Source organism: Macaca fascicularis, chromosome 2 (assembly GCF_037993035.2).
Source record: "Macaca fascicularis isolate 582-1 chromosome 2, T2T-MFA8v1.1".
Taxonomy (NCBI): domain Eukaryota; kingdom Metazoa; phylum Chordata; class Mammalia; order Primates; family Cercopithecidae; genus Macaca; species Macaca fascicularis.
In genome coordinates, this window is record NC_088376.1 from 27007116 (window position 1) to 27024087 (window position 16972).

Here is a 16972-nt window from a genome sequence, read left to right on the forward strand (position 1 = left end):
GTCAGTTCACAAGTGTGAAGCTTTTTTCTTTATAGTTGTTTACTGCTATATTTTAAAAGCTCCCTACCATTTTGGGTTTTAAGTACGGATTCCAAAGCTGTTGTTCTTTTACAATACTTTTTCTCCCTTGCAGGTAAAATTAGTATTTTCAAAAGAACCTTCAAAGCCATTGGCGCCACGAATTCTACCAAATCCTCTAGCAGCTGCAGCAGCTGCAGCAGCAGTGGCTGTGAGTTCCCCCTTCAGTCTTCGAACTGCTCCAGCAGCAACACTGTTCCAGACTTCTGCGCTTCCTCCAGCACTCCTGCGGCCAGCTCCTGGACCCATTCGGACCGCCCACACTCCTGTGCTGTTTGCTCCTTACTAAATTCCAAATAGGAGTAATTGTACTGCAATAATTTTTCAAAAAACAAAAAACAAAACAAACAAAGAGAACTATGCAGTGTTTATTTGTAGTTTAAAGTATATCTGAAGAGCCAGGACTTTTGATAGTGAATTGAAAAGGTTATAAAAAAGGGGGGGAGGTATGGGGGTGGGAGGGAGGGAGTGGTATTTTCTCCAAATTAAAGCATTCCTCTTGAACGTTGATTGTTTTAGAAGTGATCTCCAGCATTGATTTGTAGTGGTATCTAGAACTTCTGAAGCCTCTGTGACTGTGCTTTTGGGTACCTATTTCCCTCTGCATTGTCTTTCCTGCTTTATGAAACAACTATACATTGTCTAAGGGCATTAACTGGTTCCAATGTATATAAAATAATTTACTCTGTAGATTAAATCATACAAAAAAGGAAAAAAACAAAAACAAAAGCAACACTGTGAATAGTACTACCCGTGCTGGTCCTCTTGCTATGACAGCAATTACTGGGTATTTATCCCAACAAAAGTAGATACAGTAGATGTCTTGTAAAACAATAGTGCTGTGTCTCAATCTATGCCACTAGGTTTTAAAGAATTGCAAAGGTAGAATGAACAACTATTTCATATCAATAAGCAGTCAAAAAATAAACATACACCAGATGGTGTCATGGAGGTCTCCCTGGTCAGCATTCTCCCCTCCTGTATGGCTAGAAGATATAGCAGAGCTAAGCTTAGAGATGGGGGAGGTATTAATAAAGGTGATTTCTTAAAAAGTACTAACTTCCCACCCTGAAGATATATTGCTGGAAACAGGGAAGTGTTTATATTGAACCTCTGTCTGCAAATAGATAAACCCATGCATCATGGGTGTTAAGAAAGAAATCAGTACAACTCTTCTGTTTCAAGGATGAAGGATCATAACCTAGAATGATATTGCAAAGTAAAGATCTTGAATTTAGTACATATCCAATAAAAACAGAGAATATTACATCTCTGCAGTATCCCCTTTATATCATACCAGTAGGGTTGTTTCTTAGGCAAAGGTTTCTGCTTTAAGTATGATGGTAGAATTAAGCATTAGCTATTTTTATGGGTTTTTCTTGTTTTTTAGATTTCCTGCTGACATGATATAAACAATTAATATATATTTAATGTTATTAACAACAGGAAATATGAATCTGAGTTAATTGCACACCAATGACATAGTGTTAAAAAATACTGGTAAGTTCCACTCGACAATTATTTCTCCAGTGGAGTTGTGAAATACTAACAGCCTTTGATATTCACCATCAGGCTGAAAGAAGTTGATGTTTTACCTTTAAAACAAGATTTATCAGGGGTATATATAAATATATGTATATTGTATATATGTTAGAAAGAGTAAGAGAATAACTTATAAAAAGAAAAAATCTATATGACATAATTATATAACCACCCAGTGTTACATGTTATCATTAAATTGGTAACAAATGGCATAAAAATAGCTGTGCCTTTAATTTGTGATAAAGGCTATTTGCTTTTTCCCATAGAAAGCTAACATATACCTATCAATATGGTGGGGTTTGATGCAGCCAGTCTGTTGTATTAATAAGAAAAATGACATTCAAACTTAGAATTATGACAAAACATACATGATTTAGGTTTACAGAAAAAACTATTTTTGAAAAGGTTTTGTAAAGACTATTTAAAAATATAGGGAAGGATTGGGTGTGGCCTTCCTGAAACTGCTCTTAAAGTGTTGTAACCCTTGGAGAGGTATAAAGAATCAAGAGAAAACCATTTGAGAGATAGGTATTTAGCATTTATCATTTTGTATTTAAGAAACACCCATAGCGTGCTTGGTGCTCAACATTATACATGGTTTTTGGAGTTCTTCTCCACCATCTAGCTATAGAAATTTGTCATATAAATTAATCTTTAAAGCAGTTGGCTTTATATATCTTTTGTTAAACAACCAACCAAAACAAAAAAAAAGAAAGGAAGGAAGGGAGGAAGGAAGGAAGGGGGGAACGGAGGGAGGGAGGGAGGGAGGGAGGGAGGGAGGAAGGAAGGAAGGAAGGAAGGAAGGAAGGAAGGAAGGAAGGAAGGAAGGAAGGAAAGAAGGAAGGAAGGAAGGAAGATAATGTGTTCCATCAGTATTTTGGTAGAAAGAATTTCAAACCATGCTTCTCTGGTTAAATATATTGATTAGCATTAACATTTGCTTTTGAAAGTATCTGGTGATTTTGCATTTACCAGCATCTCAATTCTCTGGTTTTAGCAAGTGTTTCCTTTTTCACCTACAGAGACCCTATTAGTTCAGCCAGGTGGATAGTTGCCCATAAGTTTGCTGTTTGGGGCTCTGCGTGTATCCCATGTGACCAGCTTCTAACCATTTTGAACTTCAGTTTCGCTTTTCTGCTATGTCAAATATTTTGATTTTCCATAGTCATCCTGAATCCCTATCCAACAACCTTTACAACAGATACAGCCTCACTTTCTGTTAGAGAACTTAGTGTTAATTAATGCAATCTCCCTGAAATGTGCTTTTGCTGTTCTTCCCCATTTTCACCAAAGTGAATGAGCCAGTCCACCAGAAATCAGGGCCTGTGGGATATACAGGGTCCTGGGTCACAAGGCATTACTGTCTTTAATGATTTGCTGGGAACAAACAAATCAGCCATATTTTCTCCATCAGCCATATGAGAAAACTCAGAAATACCTGGATCCCTTCTGCCTCACTTCGCTACGGAACCATTTTTGTTTAAATGGTCTTTTAAATTGGAGTTGTAAGCATCAGTTGTCTTTTATTCACTACCTAATAAAGGATGAAGCCTAACCACAGAACTTATAGTGGATTCTCTGTGAGTTGTTTCCCCCGCACTCTGTATATTTATCAATACCAGATTAACATCCATTATAGTTCAGGCTGCCATAAAGCTGTATCTTTTCCCTTAGGGAACTTTTTTCATGAATAAAGATCCACAATTTAGATCGGTCAGCAGTGTGCTGTGAAAATCCCTGAGGGTGGTCTGACTTTATGGTTATACATCCCTTCCCATGCATCACACCATGGCAAGGAAAGTGATAGAGAAAGCAGCTCTGATTCATTTGAAACAAATATAAATGCATTGCAGAAGCCAAATGCCTCTGGAAAAAGCATTGTTGCACCTCCACCAGATCATCCAGAGAAATGGGAAACAGTCATTGGGGAGGTACTGTATTTCTCTTATGAGAAAACAGGCGATTACACATGATAAATTGCTCCTCTCACTGGACCTAAACTTTGAAGAGTATTTGTTTTATTCACACAAGGAAACATACTTGGCTTTTGGCAATTTATATCACCCCTGCCTCATTTGAAAGGATTTCTGTCTTTAGATACTATTGGACTTCTCCTGATCTATTGCAGTAATTCACTGCCATTATCATCAGAAATGAAATTTGGTTTTTCTAAAGGTGCTACATATTTTGTTGCCAAGAAGCTAGTTAGCAAAGGAATATTTATATGTATTTGAAAATTAAAAGAGCAAGAAATAATAAAAGACTAAAAATTAAAAGATAGCAGAAGTTTCAAAATAGAATCAAAGTGGCTGTGCCTATTTGAGTTTCTAAGACACAAACCAACACATAGTAGACATGAGCACTAAATATCACTTATTACAATTAAATTTTAAATTAATATCTTTGTCTTTGTACCAGTGTAAGGTTTCAATTGTTCAGAAGAAATCAGATCACAAAGCTAAAAGATAACTGAAGTGGTATATAGGCCTCTTTCTTTAGATCTGAATTGATGTGGAAAATTACCTTTCTATACGTAAGCATGGATAACATTGTATTAATAACTTTGTGCACCCAAAAGCAGCATGAAGTGGTGGGGAAAGCAATGAGGAGCCTTAGAGTAGCCAGGGTCTATTGTAGACTTTGTCCCTGACCAACAGTCAACTAATGCCTTGCCCTTAATTTCTTCATCAGTAAAATAGATGACGGCGATTAACAGCTAAGCTGGTTTAATATATCAGCACTAGAGGGGCACTGCTTTTATCCTCTCAGGAATTAAAATTATTTATTTGAGTGACCAATACAGCTACTCACAAACTTGCATGTGTCCAGAAAAATATTCCGTATTCCTTTCCATCCTGAGTGTAAACCACATTGTAGGTCATTCATATGCTCAACCAGAATGTACATTTCACCAACTAATACTGGAGTAGTTGCTAATTCACTTAGTACTCACTTATTATGACTGCACTTATGCTAACATCATGTAAGATATGCTACTTCTATTTTCCCAGTCAAGAATGTGATAAATTCTGAACAAAACCAACCCTGAAAAAGTCAATAGCCAGCTGGCAGTGGGGGTGTGGAAAGGAACAACAATTTAAATGCATCATCCTTATTTCTTTTGTTGCACTTTCTCTCAATAGGAAGAGGTCCTGACTGCTTAGTCTAAGCAGTCTTAGACTAACTCTGTCCTGAGTTTGCATGTATTTTAACTAACGGTCACCTTATTAAGACCATTTCTTCCACAGACAAGTATATCAGTTATGCACTCTTATCATTGTTACAGGAATTATTTAAACTGAGTCCTAACAATGAAAATTTTACTTGACTTTTGCTGATTTTTTTCTTTTCTACATGGGGAGATTTATCTCTGGAACATCTCTTGTGTTTTTGTACGATCTGCTTCAGTAACTAGAGAGGCTACTATCAGGAGGTGAAATGGATCATTTCTGTGGTAGGTCTCCACTGTCTACATAGTGCTTTTGAGAGTGGTATCAGGGTGTCCAGTGAAGGATGGATATGTTGACATGTCATGCTCATGTGGCCTAAAGGTTGTTACTGCCAGGAATGGACTTAGAGCTTACCAGAATGTGAATGGTGACAAAAGGCAAGTTCTCCTCTGGAAAAATATCATGTGTTATTTTATTAGAAGTTCATGTGGGTCATGAATCGTCACAGAGTTTAAAGAATTCTATGGTTGGGTCATCAATGTTCAGATGGCAAGGGACTGAACATTACCTTCAATTTGAGGGTCTTCTCTTTCCTCTTCTCAGTGATGGAAACTCATCCTTCCTAGGTGGCTAAATTGACTGTAGAAACTGCTAAAATGTATTTGTCAAATGAAGTAAAATCTGATTATTAATATGTATGATCAGGTAGAGTATCTTAGAGTTTGGTTAAGTTAACTAAGACAGCAGAGAATGGGGTCATGTTATTTTCAGACTGGCAGGTCATCTCTAAAGGCAATTTTTAAAGAGTAGGGCTAAAATGATTTGTGAGCAAAGAAGTATCATTAAAAATAAGTAATAGTATAGTGACAAGTTCTAAGGTTAATGCTTATATATACACACACACACACACATACAGAATTGTAAAACTATGAGTCTTAGTACCTGTCACTCTTATACAAAGTCATGGTAAAATCATTTTATTTTCAATGATTAGGTTGGTTTTACTTTAAGAAAAGGAACTCCAATTTCACACTTGGGAATCTTAATCATTTTAGTGCATTGGAGGGGCTGGGAAGTAGATATAATGTTAAGGTATTACGCACTCTAGCAGGACTATTATGCTAACAGTTTGAGTTGGGTAATACAATTGTATCATTTCACATCAGCTACTGACTTTGAGTATAGAATTTGAACCCTTATACAATCTTCCTCAAATCCAGGTAGTGTGCAGGACGTGGTATAACAAGACTACGGAAAATTAGCAGAGAGCACCTTAATAGGAAACCCAGATTGTGTTTTTGCCAGTATAACAAATATTTTTAAAGTCTCTCAGTAATAAGATTGTCCAACATAAATCTATTGAGAAACATTGATGTTAGAGAGTTTTGAAGCTATAGTGAAGTGTGTTACATTTTGTTAACCAAAAAACCAAAATGTGGGTTTTATTGGACGTTTGTCAACCCAACTTAACACATATTATATAATTTCAGTATCGGACCCTAGGGCTAGGGGCAACTAATATTGGATAAAGACCGTTCATGAGATGCTTTATGTCTCTTGTGATGTTATGCTAACATTAGTAGAGATGAAAAAGAAATTAAGTTCGTGAGATCTTGGAAAGTTTCACTTTTATCAAATAGTCAAGAAAAATTCCATTTGATGGCATCTGGTTTTTAAACGGATTATAGAAAAATGTGTGGAAGTACTGGATATTGGTGAAAAAGCCTTGTGGCCAAGGGATCTGGGCACAAGATTGAGCATCACAGAACAGTGAGCACAGTTGTTGGCTTCACTACCAATCATCTACAAGGAAACTGGGCCAATTCACTTGACATTTTGATGATTCTCTCTGATAAAAATAGGGATAATGACTGATTACAGAAATGTGCTTTTAAAAAAGCTGAATTTAGTAAAGCAAGTCATTTGCTACTCAAAATAGCTCCAAAATCTAAGCCATATTTCTATAAATTTCATAAAATTGTTTTAAAATGTGACTTATAGTTACAGGGTGTATATTACTACATATTTAAGATGGAACTGACCTAATGCCAAAGCTATATCACTTGTAGCTATGTTCGCTTTCTGTTTTGTCCTGAAAAAAGGTTGGAGTATTTTTAAAAATATATTTTTTAATCTGCACATGGAGCTATATGCAAAGAACATTGTTTCTTTGGGGAATATTTTTAGTCATAGTTTCTTTCAATTTATTTTATCAGCCAAAATCTTATATCAGTTTCTACTAAGGTCTCCTAACTTTAGTCAATAATTTCTTCTAATAATGCTTAATTCACTGAAATTTTACAACAAATTTTAAATTGACTCCTAAGAGTGGTCATTTGGGGAAAATTTAATGTTATCCAATGTATGATGAAATATTCAGCTTTCACAAAAACTGGATGTTTGGCTACTTTAAAATGGCTGTTCTTCACAATAAAACTACAGACACTATCAAATAAATTGAGTGATAAGTATGTCTATTTACTAACATGAGCCAATTTGAACTTTAGTTTCGAGATCTAAAAATATCTTAATCCACATGCATTTAGTGACTATAAATTGAAGGCAGTATTCTTTTGACAACCAAGCTTCTTGAAAACTTGGCATTAATGTTTGCAAACAGGAGCACTATTTTGAAATTAAAAATAGATTATGGTTTGTTCTACATGTTTGTGACCCTGCAAAAAATTACTTAAAGGAAAAATATTCATGTGATTCTTCTCCTCTTATATTCTTATGGCTTAAAAAATATAACCAGGTTTTTATCTAATATCAATCTCTTGGCAAAGGATCATATAAGGTTTTACCTGCTAACAAGAATACTTCATTTGAAAGAGCATTAGCACAAGCACTGGAGGGAGGTAGAGTTGACATGGTGAATTTGATTTTACAAGAACTAACAAAGCCAGGGAACAAAGCATTGACTTAATTATAATCACTAGTCACACCGATGTGAGATTCCAAATCGTTGGTCAGCCACAGTGATGCCACCTTGGCATCAGACTTGCCTGTTCCATCTTTATCAGTACATCTGGAAGTCTGACTTGAGTACCAGAAGCCAAAACGCTCACAATGCTAATTTATGCCACCTTAATGGCCCATGTGTTCAGTAAATAAATTTGCTTTTTACATCTTGTCAAATCTTACTGAATAAACCTTTCATCAGAGGTTCTATATATCCCCAGGTAGGCTTGGAAACTTGAGACAGGATTTTATTGTGTTGTATATTATGATAGTTGAATGATGATTCTATATGTTATTGTTTGTTTTCATTAAAAACCCAAAGAACTACCCTTTGTATGCCAGTAAAGTACTATTTTTTTCTTGAAAAAAGTAATAATAATAATAATTAAGGCAATTCACATAGTTTGTTTTATGCCAGTCTTCTATTTTAAGTTATGTGATAATATCTCCCCAAACATCAATTTCTCACCCTACATGATATGTGATAAAATCCCCCATATGCCAATAATTTCCCCCACTATAAGATGAAGCTGCTTTCAATATTATTGACTCAGAAATGTAAAATATAGGACAGCTCATCTTGTTTGTGGTCCTGTGCTAAGTTAAACTTGCAGCTGTGAACAAATTAATATTTATTTTTTTCAGGAATTCTTTAAGATGAACTTTTCAGTTTTAGTAAAACAAAGACACTAGTGATATTTTTATGTGATAAAAGCTCTCTGGTTCCTTCAGCAGCTCTAGGAACATCCTTAGCCATTCTCTTATCCTCTCTCTTTGACAATATCAAAATCGTCCAGGTAAATGTAAGATTTCCAGTGGTGTCAGGATATTGGTCTGTTTATGTCCTTATTCTTTACTTGGTTTGTGGAATCAAAATGATTGCTTGTTTTCCTCTCTTCTGTAGTAATCCATAGACAATGTATTCAATTTGGTAAACATTTTTTTTCATCTTGGTTTAAGTTTGAAGGCTCTAAGGAAGAGTAATATTATAGCGAATTATGTATTCTATATGTTCTACTCCACTTGTTTGTAATATACTCCTGTTCTGAGAGTTATCGTTAACCTATATAACACAACTGTTCCAAGTGCCAAGTAAGAATTGTAGTGACTCACAGAACACATGTCCCATGACTATTTATCAAAAGTAATGTGTTGATTAAAGAAAAAAAAGTAAAACATTTTATTTTCATTCAGTTCTGAATGATGCTTGTTCCATTATCCCTTCCTTCTCCCTTGTTAAACAAGGTAAACGTTTTCATACTTAAACTGACCACTTAGAGCATTTCAGTTAAATATAAGGCAGAAAAACAACATTACCCATAACTTTGAATCCTTGCGGTTGGCCTTTGCTAAAATAAAATTTTATTGAAGACAAGAGGTTGCAAGATGGTTGTCCATGTTTCCATAGGACTGAATTTTAAAAAAATTTTTAATTAGTTCCCAAACGTCTTTGGAAAAAGTGTTTTTAAAATGAGAATTTCTATAATTTATTTTCTATCACCTACTAAAGACACTGCTAGACTTATTAAGCCTGGTGGATAGAGATGATCCAAACTTGAACCTTCGGAAAAATCATTTATCAACATTTAAAATTCTATAAGCCCATAAAAACATGTTAACACCAACACATGGAAAAGAAAATGTGTTGCAGTAAGTTCTCATTCATGTTCAAGAACAACAGGAGATGAAGAGTATGTGCACCAACTAAGGTTTTCTTTAACACTCTCTGAATATACAATGAATAATATACCAAAAATGAAAGGCTACAATTGGTATCATATTGAAATGCAAAGACATGAATATTCAGAGAAAACTATTGTAAAAAGTATATTATCCATACAGTATATATTTGCTGCCAAATTGAAAATTGTCATTGCTAATTTTTTTTGTTCTATTCTGACAGGTCAAAATAATTTATCAGGCTCATTAAGTGATAGGTTTAATTATATTTCAACTCAGAGGAGATGAGCATGAAAGATATCAGGGACATTTCTCTATGCCTACCATTTATTACCATAACCACATTTAAGTAAATGTGAATCTTGCATAAGTGAATAATAAAAGTTAGACCTTTTGACGTAATAATGATGCAACACAACTGTTGTCCTTGTATGCATTATAAAATGGAAAGTGGGATTGAATATTCTGCCTAACACTACAGGCTCACATCAATCTGCAACTATGAAATCTTCCAGACACCAGAGCCCCACAGATTATAGATTCCACCAATTTCCTGACTACTATGTGGTCAAATACTGGGTTCATCTATTTACAAAACCAGCCCTTTCTTCTATGTTAGTTCAAAACACGTTTCTGGTGTTGATACCAATTCTCCATCCCAGGGGGGAGCTATGTATGGATGACACACCTTATTTCTAAAAGAAATCTAGTTCGTGTGTTCAAAACATTTTACTAGGAAAGAAGAAATGTATCAGCAAGTGCCGGGAACTTTCTCTACTGGTGTTCTAAGGCTGATGTCTTTATATCTTAGCAAAAAGAAGAAGTAATAATAATACTAAAAAGAGGGGAAGAAAAAGGAAAAGTGGAAGAAAATAATTTAGACATGATGTAACATTATAAAAACAACTTAAAATGCCCAAACATAACTCTAATAGGAGACTTAATGAACAGACTTTGTGGGGAAAACAGTAGTAAACTTTAAAGCCTCTGAAAGAATTATATGCCTAAGGGAAAAATAAACATTTGCTTCCAAAAATAAAATAAAATGAGAATTTCTGATTTTTCTTGAAAAGTTAAAACAAAAACATCTGAGAGCCCTGGTACTGAATTCCCACTAGGCATTTATTAGCTGCAGAACTAGCTAAATGAACTGTGACTGGCCCCTTTGGACTAAACAGAATTTTACAACTCTCTACAATCTATACTTGGAGGCCCCAGTCTTTGCTTTTTGACAGTCCCTGTAATCAGTTTGGTTTGCAACCCCCAGCATGGCTTATAGGTTCTTAGCCACCATGTACTCTTTTACTAGCTAGTCTTCAGGGTCTTCATCCGTCTACCTTCTCTCCCAATGGGTTCCTCTTATAATGTTTTTCATTATTTTGGATAGGCATTTTCAATAAGGGGAGACTTATTTTTTTTACAAACAACACTTTCAATAAAGGTTTTCTTTACCAGAACATGACCTGTGACAAATTAATGACTTGACTGTGTGTGGGATTTCTTACAGTTGACACCTAGGAAATATTTGATTTGGTTTATGCAGTGGGTGACTATATCAAGAAACAAATTCTGTCATTGTGTGTGTGTGTGTGTGTGTTTCTCTGCAGGAAGGTTTGGCTTCTGCTAATAGCAGAAACTGGACTTTAGGAAGAAAGATCAAACATTTTTCATATGAAAACAAGTCGTTACCTATTTAATTCTCTCTTGAAGTTAGATGAAGAAAATTCAGAAATATTGTTTCTGAATATACATTTGCTAAATACATTCTGATTCTTTAGAGGGCTACTGACACTCTCCCCTAAATACATGTAACCTGTCAGATTATCAGTTTGAAAAAGATCTATACTAAAGTACTTTATCAACTTTCAAAATAACCCAAATTTTCCCGAACATTTAGGAACAGCATTTAAAACGTAGAATTATCCATTGCATGCTAAATATCTATCCTTTTCATCTGCCTATGCAATCAATAAACTGATTCAATTAGCATTGATATTAGCATCTATACTTTTGAAATCACTAATTATCTAATAGCAAAGGTCTCTTTCATATTGTTTTGCTTAGAAATAAAAAATAGGGCTGTTCATAAGTTTCCGTTCAGTAGTCCAAGCCAGAAAGCCCTTGCCACAGCTGGATATGGAAGCTTGAATAACATACAACTTCACATTTCTCAAAGTGTGTAATCCAGGCATTATGAATAATTTCTAGCCAAGTCCTAAGAAATTGTACATGATCTTTCTAAACAGAGGCTGGGAATTGTTATGCCGAAGCAAAAATGAAGTGTCAGGTAAAGTCTGATGCTGGGGAAAACAATTAGAACATTACTGAATTACCCTCCTGTTAAAGAGCTCACCTTCACCTTCAAAAGCTAATTATCAGTTTACCATGTTTTATTCATTAATTAGAATTATTTTCTAGAGTGTCAGAGCATTTCAGGTGGGTTGAGTTATGATGGAAAAGATAATCATAGCCTCTGCAAGTTTGTGATTTATTTAGCCAAAGATGCAGAACCTAAGGGAAGCAAAATGCTATACAGGGTGGTAGAAAACGAGGTCTATTTTGGCCACTGTTTCTTTTCCTCTGGATTCCTTTTAGGTGAGAGGTAGGAGAGACAGGACCACAGTTGCCAGGGATGCTTGGTACAGATATGGTTCTGCCAGATTTATTTAGGAAACCCTATTTTATGCTAACTCACTGCCATTGTATACTTAGGTATATTCGCTTCCTTGGGCTTCTGAAACAAATTGCCATAAACTTTGTTAGCTTGAAACAACAAAAAATGTAGTCTCTCATGGTTCTAGAGGCGGGAAGCCAAAAATCAAAGTATTAGCAGGATTGGTTGTTTCTTAGGGGGTCAGAGGAAGACTGTTCCATGTCTCACTCCTCTGGTGGTTGCTGGCAATCTTTGGCATTCTGTGGCTTGTAGATATGCACTCCAATCTCGGCCTTTTGTCATTTATTGCGCTTGTTCCTATGTGTCTTCACGTCTTTCATTTCTCTGCATGTTTGTCTCTTCTCTTTTTCTTATAACGACACCAGTCATATTGGATTTAGGATTCATCCTACTCAAGTGTGACCTCATCTTAACTAATTACATCTGCTAACACCCTATTTCCAAGTAAAGCCACATTCTCAGGTTCTTCTAGAGGTAGAACTTCAACATATGTTTTTGGGAGAATCAAATCAACCCACAACATCAGGCTTATCTCACCCTTCCTAGAGAACTCACATTCAATTTGTACCCTTCCCTTTAAGGAGACATTTGCTATCTTAATACTTTGCTAGTTGTGAACGAAACCAGCATCATAAAGCCACCACTTGTATTGTTGAAATTTGAGGTGCAGGCAAGCAAAACAGGGCTCTGAAAACTATCTTTGTTCCTATTTTTTCTAAAAATGCTATACCTGGCTATCCACACCAAATCCCATTGTCTTAGGTTAGGTCCTCTAGAAGCAGAGCCCAAAATGGGCTTCTCAGCAAAGTTCTTTGTTATTGAAGGGGTACTCACAGGGGGAAAGGGATAAAGGAAGTAGAACAGGATGAGATAAAAAACTTGAGGTCCAGTTTCAGACTAGTCTCATAAGAAGCTCAAATATTTCTAGTACTTTTTAAAAATAGCATGTGATCATTAATACAATCCAAGGATAAGGTATGAAAAGAGACAGGTGCAATTAGAAGAAAAAAAAGAGATGCATAACATCAATTCTTAGTGCCATTGAAAGTTATGGGTCATTTTTAGATAGGCTGATTAGTCATTCTAGTTTGCCTGAAATACTTCCAATTTATGCCTGTTACACTGATGCAATCATTAATCATGCTCCATTTCAAGCTAAAAATTCTTTTATTTGTTTAATAAATTGTATGAGTTTAATCTCCTTTTTCAAATTTATAAAATAAGTGGACTGAAACAAGAACTTTTCCAATAACACAATTTTTATAGTAATTTGTATTTAATAAAACACATTGCTTATGAGGGAATCTAATTGAGAAGACATAAAATGTTTACCCTAGAAAAGTAACTGACATTTTAGATTACAAATAACATTAGTGAATGTCTTGTTTCTCCATCTGTCCATTCTTCATCCACCCATTTGTACATCCTTTATTAATATGCAGTTATAATGTACCCTATACTATATTGGATAGGAGAAGGAAGGGTAAATAAAACATACCCAGCAACATACTCTGTGCCAAATGCATATTTATTTATGTTTATTCATACATAATATTTTACTTATGGAGTACATGTGATATTTTGTTACGCACATAGACTGTATAATGATAGTCAAGGATTTGAGGCATCCATCACTTTGAGTATTTATTATTTCGGTGCATTGGGAATGATTTAAATCCTCTCTTCTAGAAACACTGAAATATACAATATGTGTTCTTAACTATAGTCACTCTACTTTGCAGTGGAAAGATAGGATTTTTGCTTTTTATCTAACTGTGTATTTGCATCTGTTAACTACCTCTTCTCATCCTCCACTCACCCACTCAATATTCTTAGCTTCTTGTGTTTATGATTAACATTTTTAGCTCCCACACATGAGTAAGGACATGCAATATTTGTCTTTCTGTGCCTGGGTTATTTCACTTAAAATAGTGATATCCCCTTCCATCCTTGTTGCTGAAATACATGATTACATTCTTTTTTATAGCCAAATAGTGCACCATTGTGTATGTATACCACGTTTTTTCTTTATCTATTTGTTCATTGATGGACATTTATATGGATCCCATTTCTTTATCATTGAGAATAGAGCTGTGATAAACATGCCAGTACCGGTATCACTTTGATATATTCACTGGTTTCTATTCCTTTGGATAGACCCTCAGTAGTGGGATTGGGGTGAATATGGTAGCTGTATTTTTATTTTCTGATAAATCTCTATAATATTTTCCATGATAGTTGTACTAATTTACATTCCTACCAACAGTGTATAACAGTTCCCTTTTCTCCACACTTCACCAGTATCTATTGCTTTTTGTGTGTGTGTGTGTGGTTTTTTTGTTTGTTTGTTTGTTTGTTTTTTTGCAGTGAAGAGGTGGCTTTAACAAATATATTCTCCAGAAATCTCCAGAACCTTTGGTGCCACCACGATGTAAACAGAACAGCTGAGTCCTCCGGGTAGGCTTCAGGTGCGATCTGCACAGACCGCGTGTGCGGGAGGCACGGAGTCAGAGGTGCTTCCTCAAATGCATCCCCCGTCTCTGGCAGAGCACACAGGCCCCGGGGCCCCGTGGACAGGGTTTGTCCCAGCGTATGCACGTCACTTCCTGGGTCTGCGGGGTGGTACCTCAGAGGCTGCCCGCAGTAGGAAGCCCACGAAGAAACCAGGGCCTCTTGTTCCACTTGTCAGAGACCCCAGAAGGAGCCAGAGGGCAGCATCAGAGCCTGCGGCCCAGGCAGGGGTGCCCAAGGGCACAGCAGCTGCAGACCATTGGCAAGGCCAGAAGATGGTGAGTGGAAAGCAGGGGGCCCGTGGAGAGACCCCGAGAAGGGGCTGTTTAGCTGGGAGTCCTGCATTTGCCGTTTGTGTTTCATCCGGCGATTTTGAAACCAGGTTTTTATCTGGAACTCTGAGAGCTGCATCTCCCTGGCCAGCCTCTTCCGCTCCAGAGGGCGCGGGTACTGGTGGTGCCGGAAGACGCCCTCCAAGGCGCGGACCTGCTCCCTGGTGAAGGCTGCGCGGACACTGGAGGCCCGCCCGGCGTTTGGCTCCTTACTAAACCCAGCCACGGCCCTCTCCGGCGCAGGCAGATTTGAGGAGCTAGCCTCCTTGGTGCTGACGACCTGAGGGGTCTCCCGGGTGCCGAACGTCTGGCCAGGGCCAGGGAGGCTCCCCGGGGAGACGTCGGCAGGCCTGGGGGTGTGGGTCGGCCCTGAGCAGCTGCTCTGGGAGACCTAGTCCACGGAGCCAAACCTGGAGGGCTGCTGCCAGCCACGAAGTGGGGAGGAGGAGAGACGCATGGCGGTCAGGTGGGTCGGAGGGAAAGCCGGGCGGGGCTGGCCAGGCGCAGGATCCAGCTCGCTTTTTGTCTTTTTAATAGTAGCCATTTTAACTAGGATAAGATGATATGTAATCTTTAGTTTTGATTTGTATTTCCCTGATAAATAATGATGCTGACAATTTTTTCATATACCTGTTGGCCATTTGTATGTATGTATTCTTTTGATAATTGTCTATTCAAGTTCTTTCCCGCTTTTTTTTTTTTTTTTTTTTTTTGAGACACAAGTCTCACTCTGTCACCCAGGCTGGAGTGCAGTAGCAGAATCTCGGCTCATTACAACCTCTGTCTCCCAGGTTCAAGCGATTCTCCTGCCTCAGCCTCTCAAGTAACTGGGATTACAGGTGTGTGCCACCACCTGTAATGCCTGGCTTATTTTTGTAGTTTTAGTAGAGACGGGGTTTCACCATGTTGGCCAGGCTGGTCGTCTTGAACTCCTGACCTCAAGTGATTCACCCACCTCTGCCTCCCAAAGTGCTGGGATTAAAAGTGTGAGCCACCATGCCTGGCTTCATTCTGCTCACTTTTTAATGGAATTTTTTAAAAATTGTTTAATTGAGTTCTTTGTATATTCTGGATATTAATTCCTTGTCAGATGAATGATTTGCAAATATTTTCTCCCATTCAACTGTCAACTGGTTGTCTCTTCACTCTGTTAATTGTGTCTTTTGCTGTGCAGAAGCTTTTTGGTTTAGTATAGTCCGGTTAGCCTATTTTTGTTTTAGTTGTCTGTGCTTTTGAGGTCTTAGCCACAAAATCTTGGCCTAGACTAATATTCTGAGTTGTTTTCTCTATGTTTTCTTCCAGTAGTTTTATAAGTTTAGGTCTAACATTTAAGTATCTAATCCATCTTGAGTTGATTTTTACAGATGAGGAGAGATAGAAGTCCAGTTTCATTTTTCTGAATATAGGCATCCAATTTTCCTAGCAACATTTGTTGAGGAGGTCGTCCTTTCTCCAGTGTATGTTCTTGGTGCCTTTGTAGAAAATCAGTTGACTGTGATACGTGCATTTTTTTTCTGGGTTCTCTATTATGTTTTATCTGTCTATGTGTCTATTTTTATACCAGTAACCATACTGTTTTGGTAACTACAGCCTTGTAATATATTTTTAAGTAAGGCAATGTGCTGCCTTCAGCTTTGTTCATTTTGCTCAGGATTGCTTTGGCTATTTTGGCTCTTTTAATGTTTCCTATGAACTTTAGGATTTTCTTTCTATTTATATGAAAAATGACATTGGTATTTTGATAGAAATTGAATTGAATCTGTAGATTGCTTTGGGAAATATGGTCATTTTAATGATAACCTTCTGATCCATGAGCATGGGGGTGGTCTTTTCATTTGTTTGTGTCTTCTTCAATTTCTTTGATCAATGTCTTATAGTTTACCTTACAGAGATCTTTCATCTCTCTGGTTAAATGTATTCCTAGGTATTTTATTTTTTGAATTTGTTGTAAATCACATTGCCGTCTTTTTTTTTTTTTTTTTTTTTTTTTTTTTTTTTTTGGCTGTTTCATTCTTGGAATATGC

General features: G+C 36.7%; 1 protein-coding gene and 1 pseudogene across 5 annotated transcripts in view; one reads left to right on the forward strand and one right to left on the reverse strand.

The window, feature by feature from the left end:
• The window catches only part of ZNF385D (zinc finger protein 385D), a 990373-nt gene extending 981250 nt beyond the window's left edge, over nucleotides 1-9123 (forward strand). For all 5 annotated transcript variants that reach the window (XM_005545658.5, XM_045385203.3, XM_005545661.5 and 2 more), the window contains one exon: nucleotides 134-9123. In XM_005545658.5, coding sequence (XP_005545715.2) covers nucleotides 134-367 — 234 coding nt within the window. In that variant the 3' untranslated portion in view covers nucleotides 368-9123. The remainder of the gene's footprint in view (nucleotides 1-133) is intronic.
• Nucleotides 7713-16271, reverse strand: LOC102142297 (homeobox protein VENTX pseudogene; annotated as a pseudogene).
• Nucleotides 16272-16972: the final 701 nt, after the last annotated feature.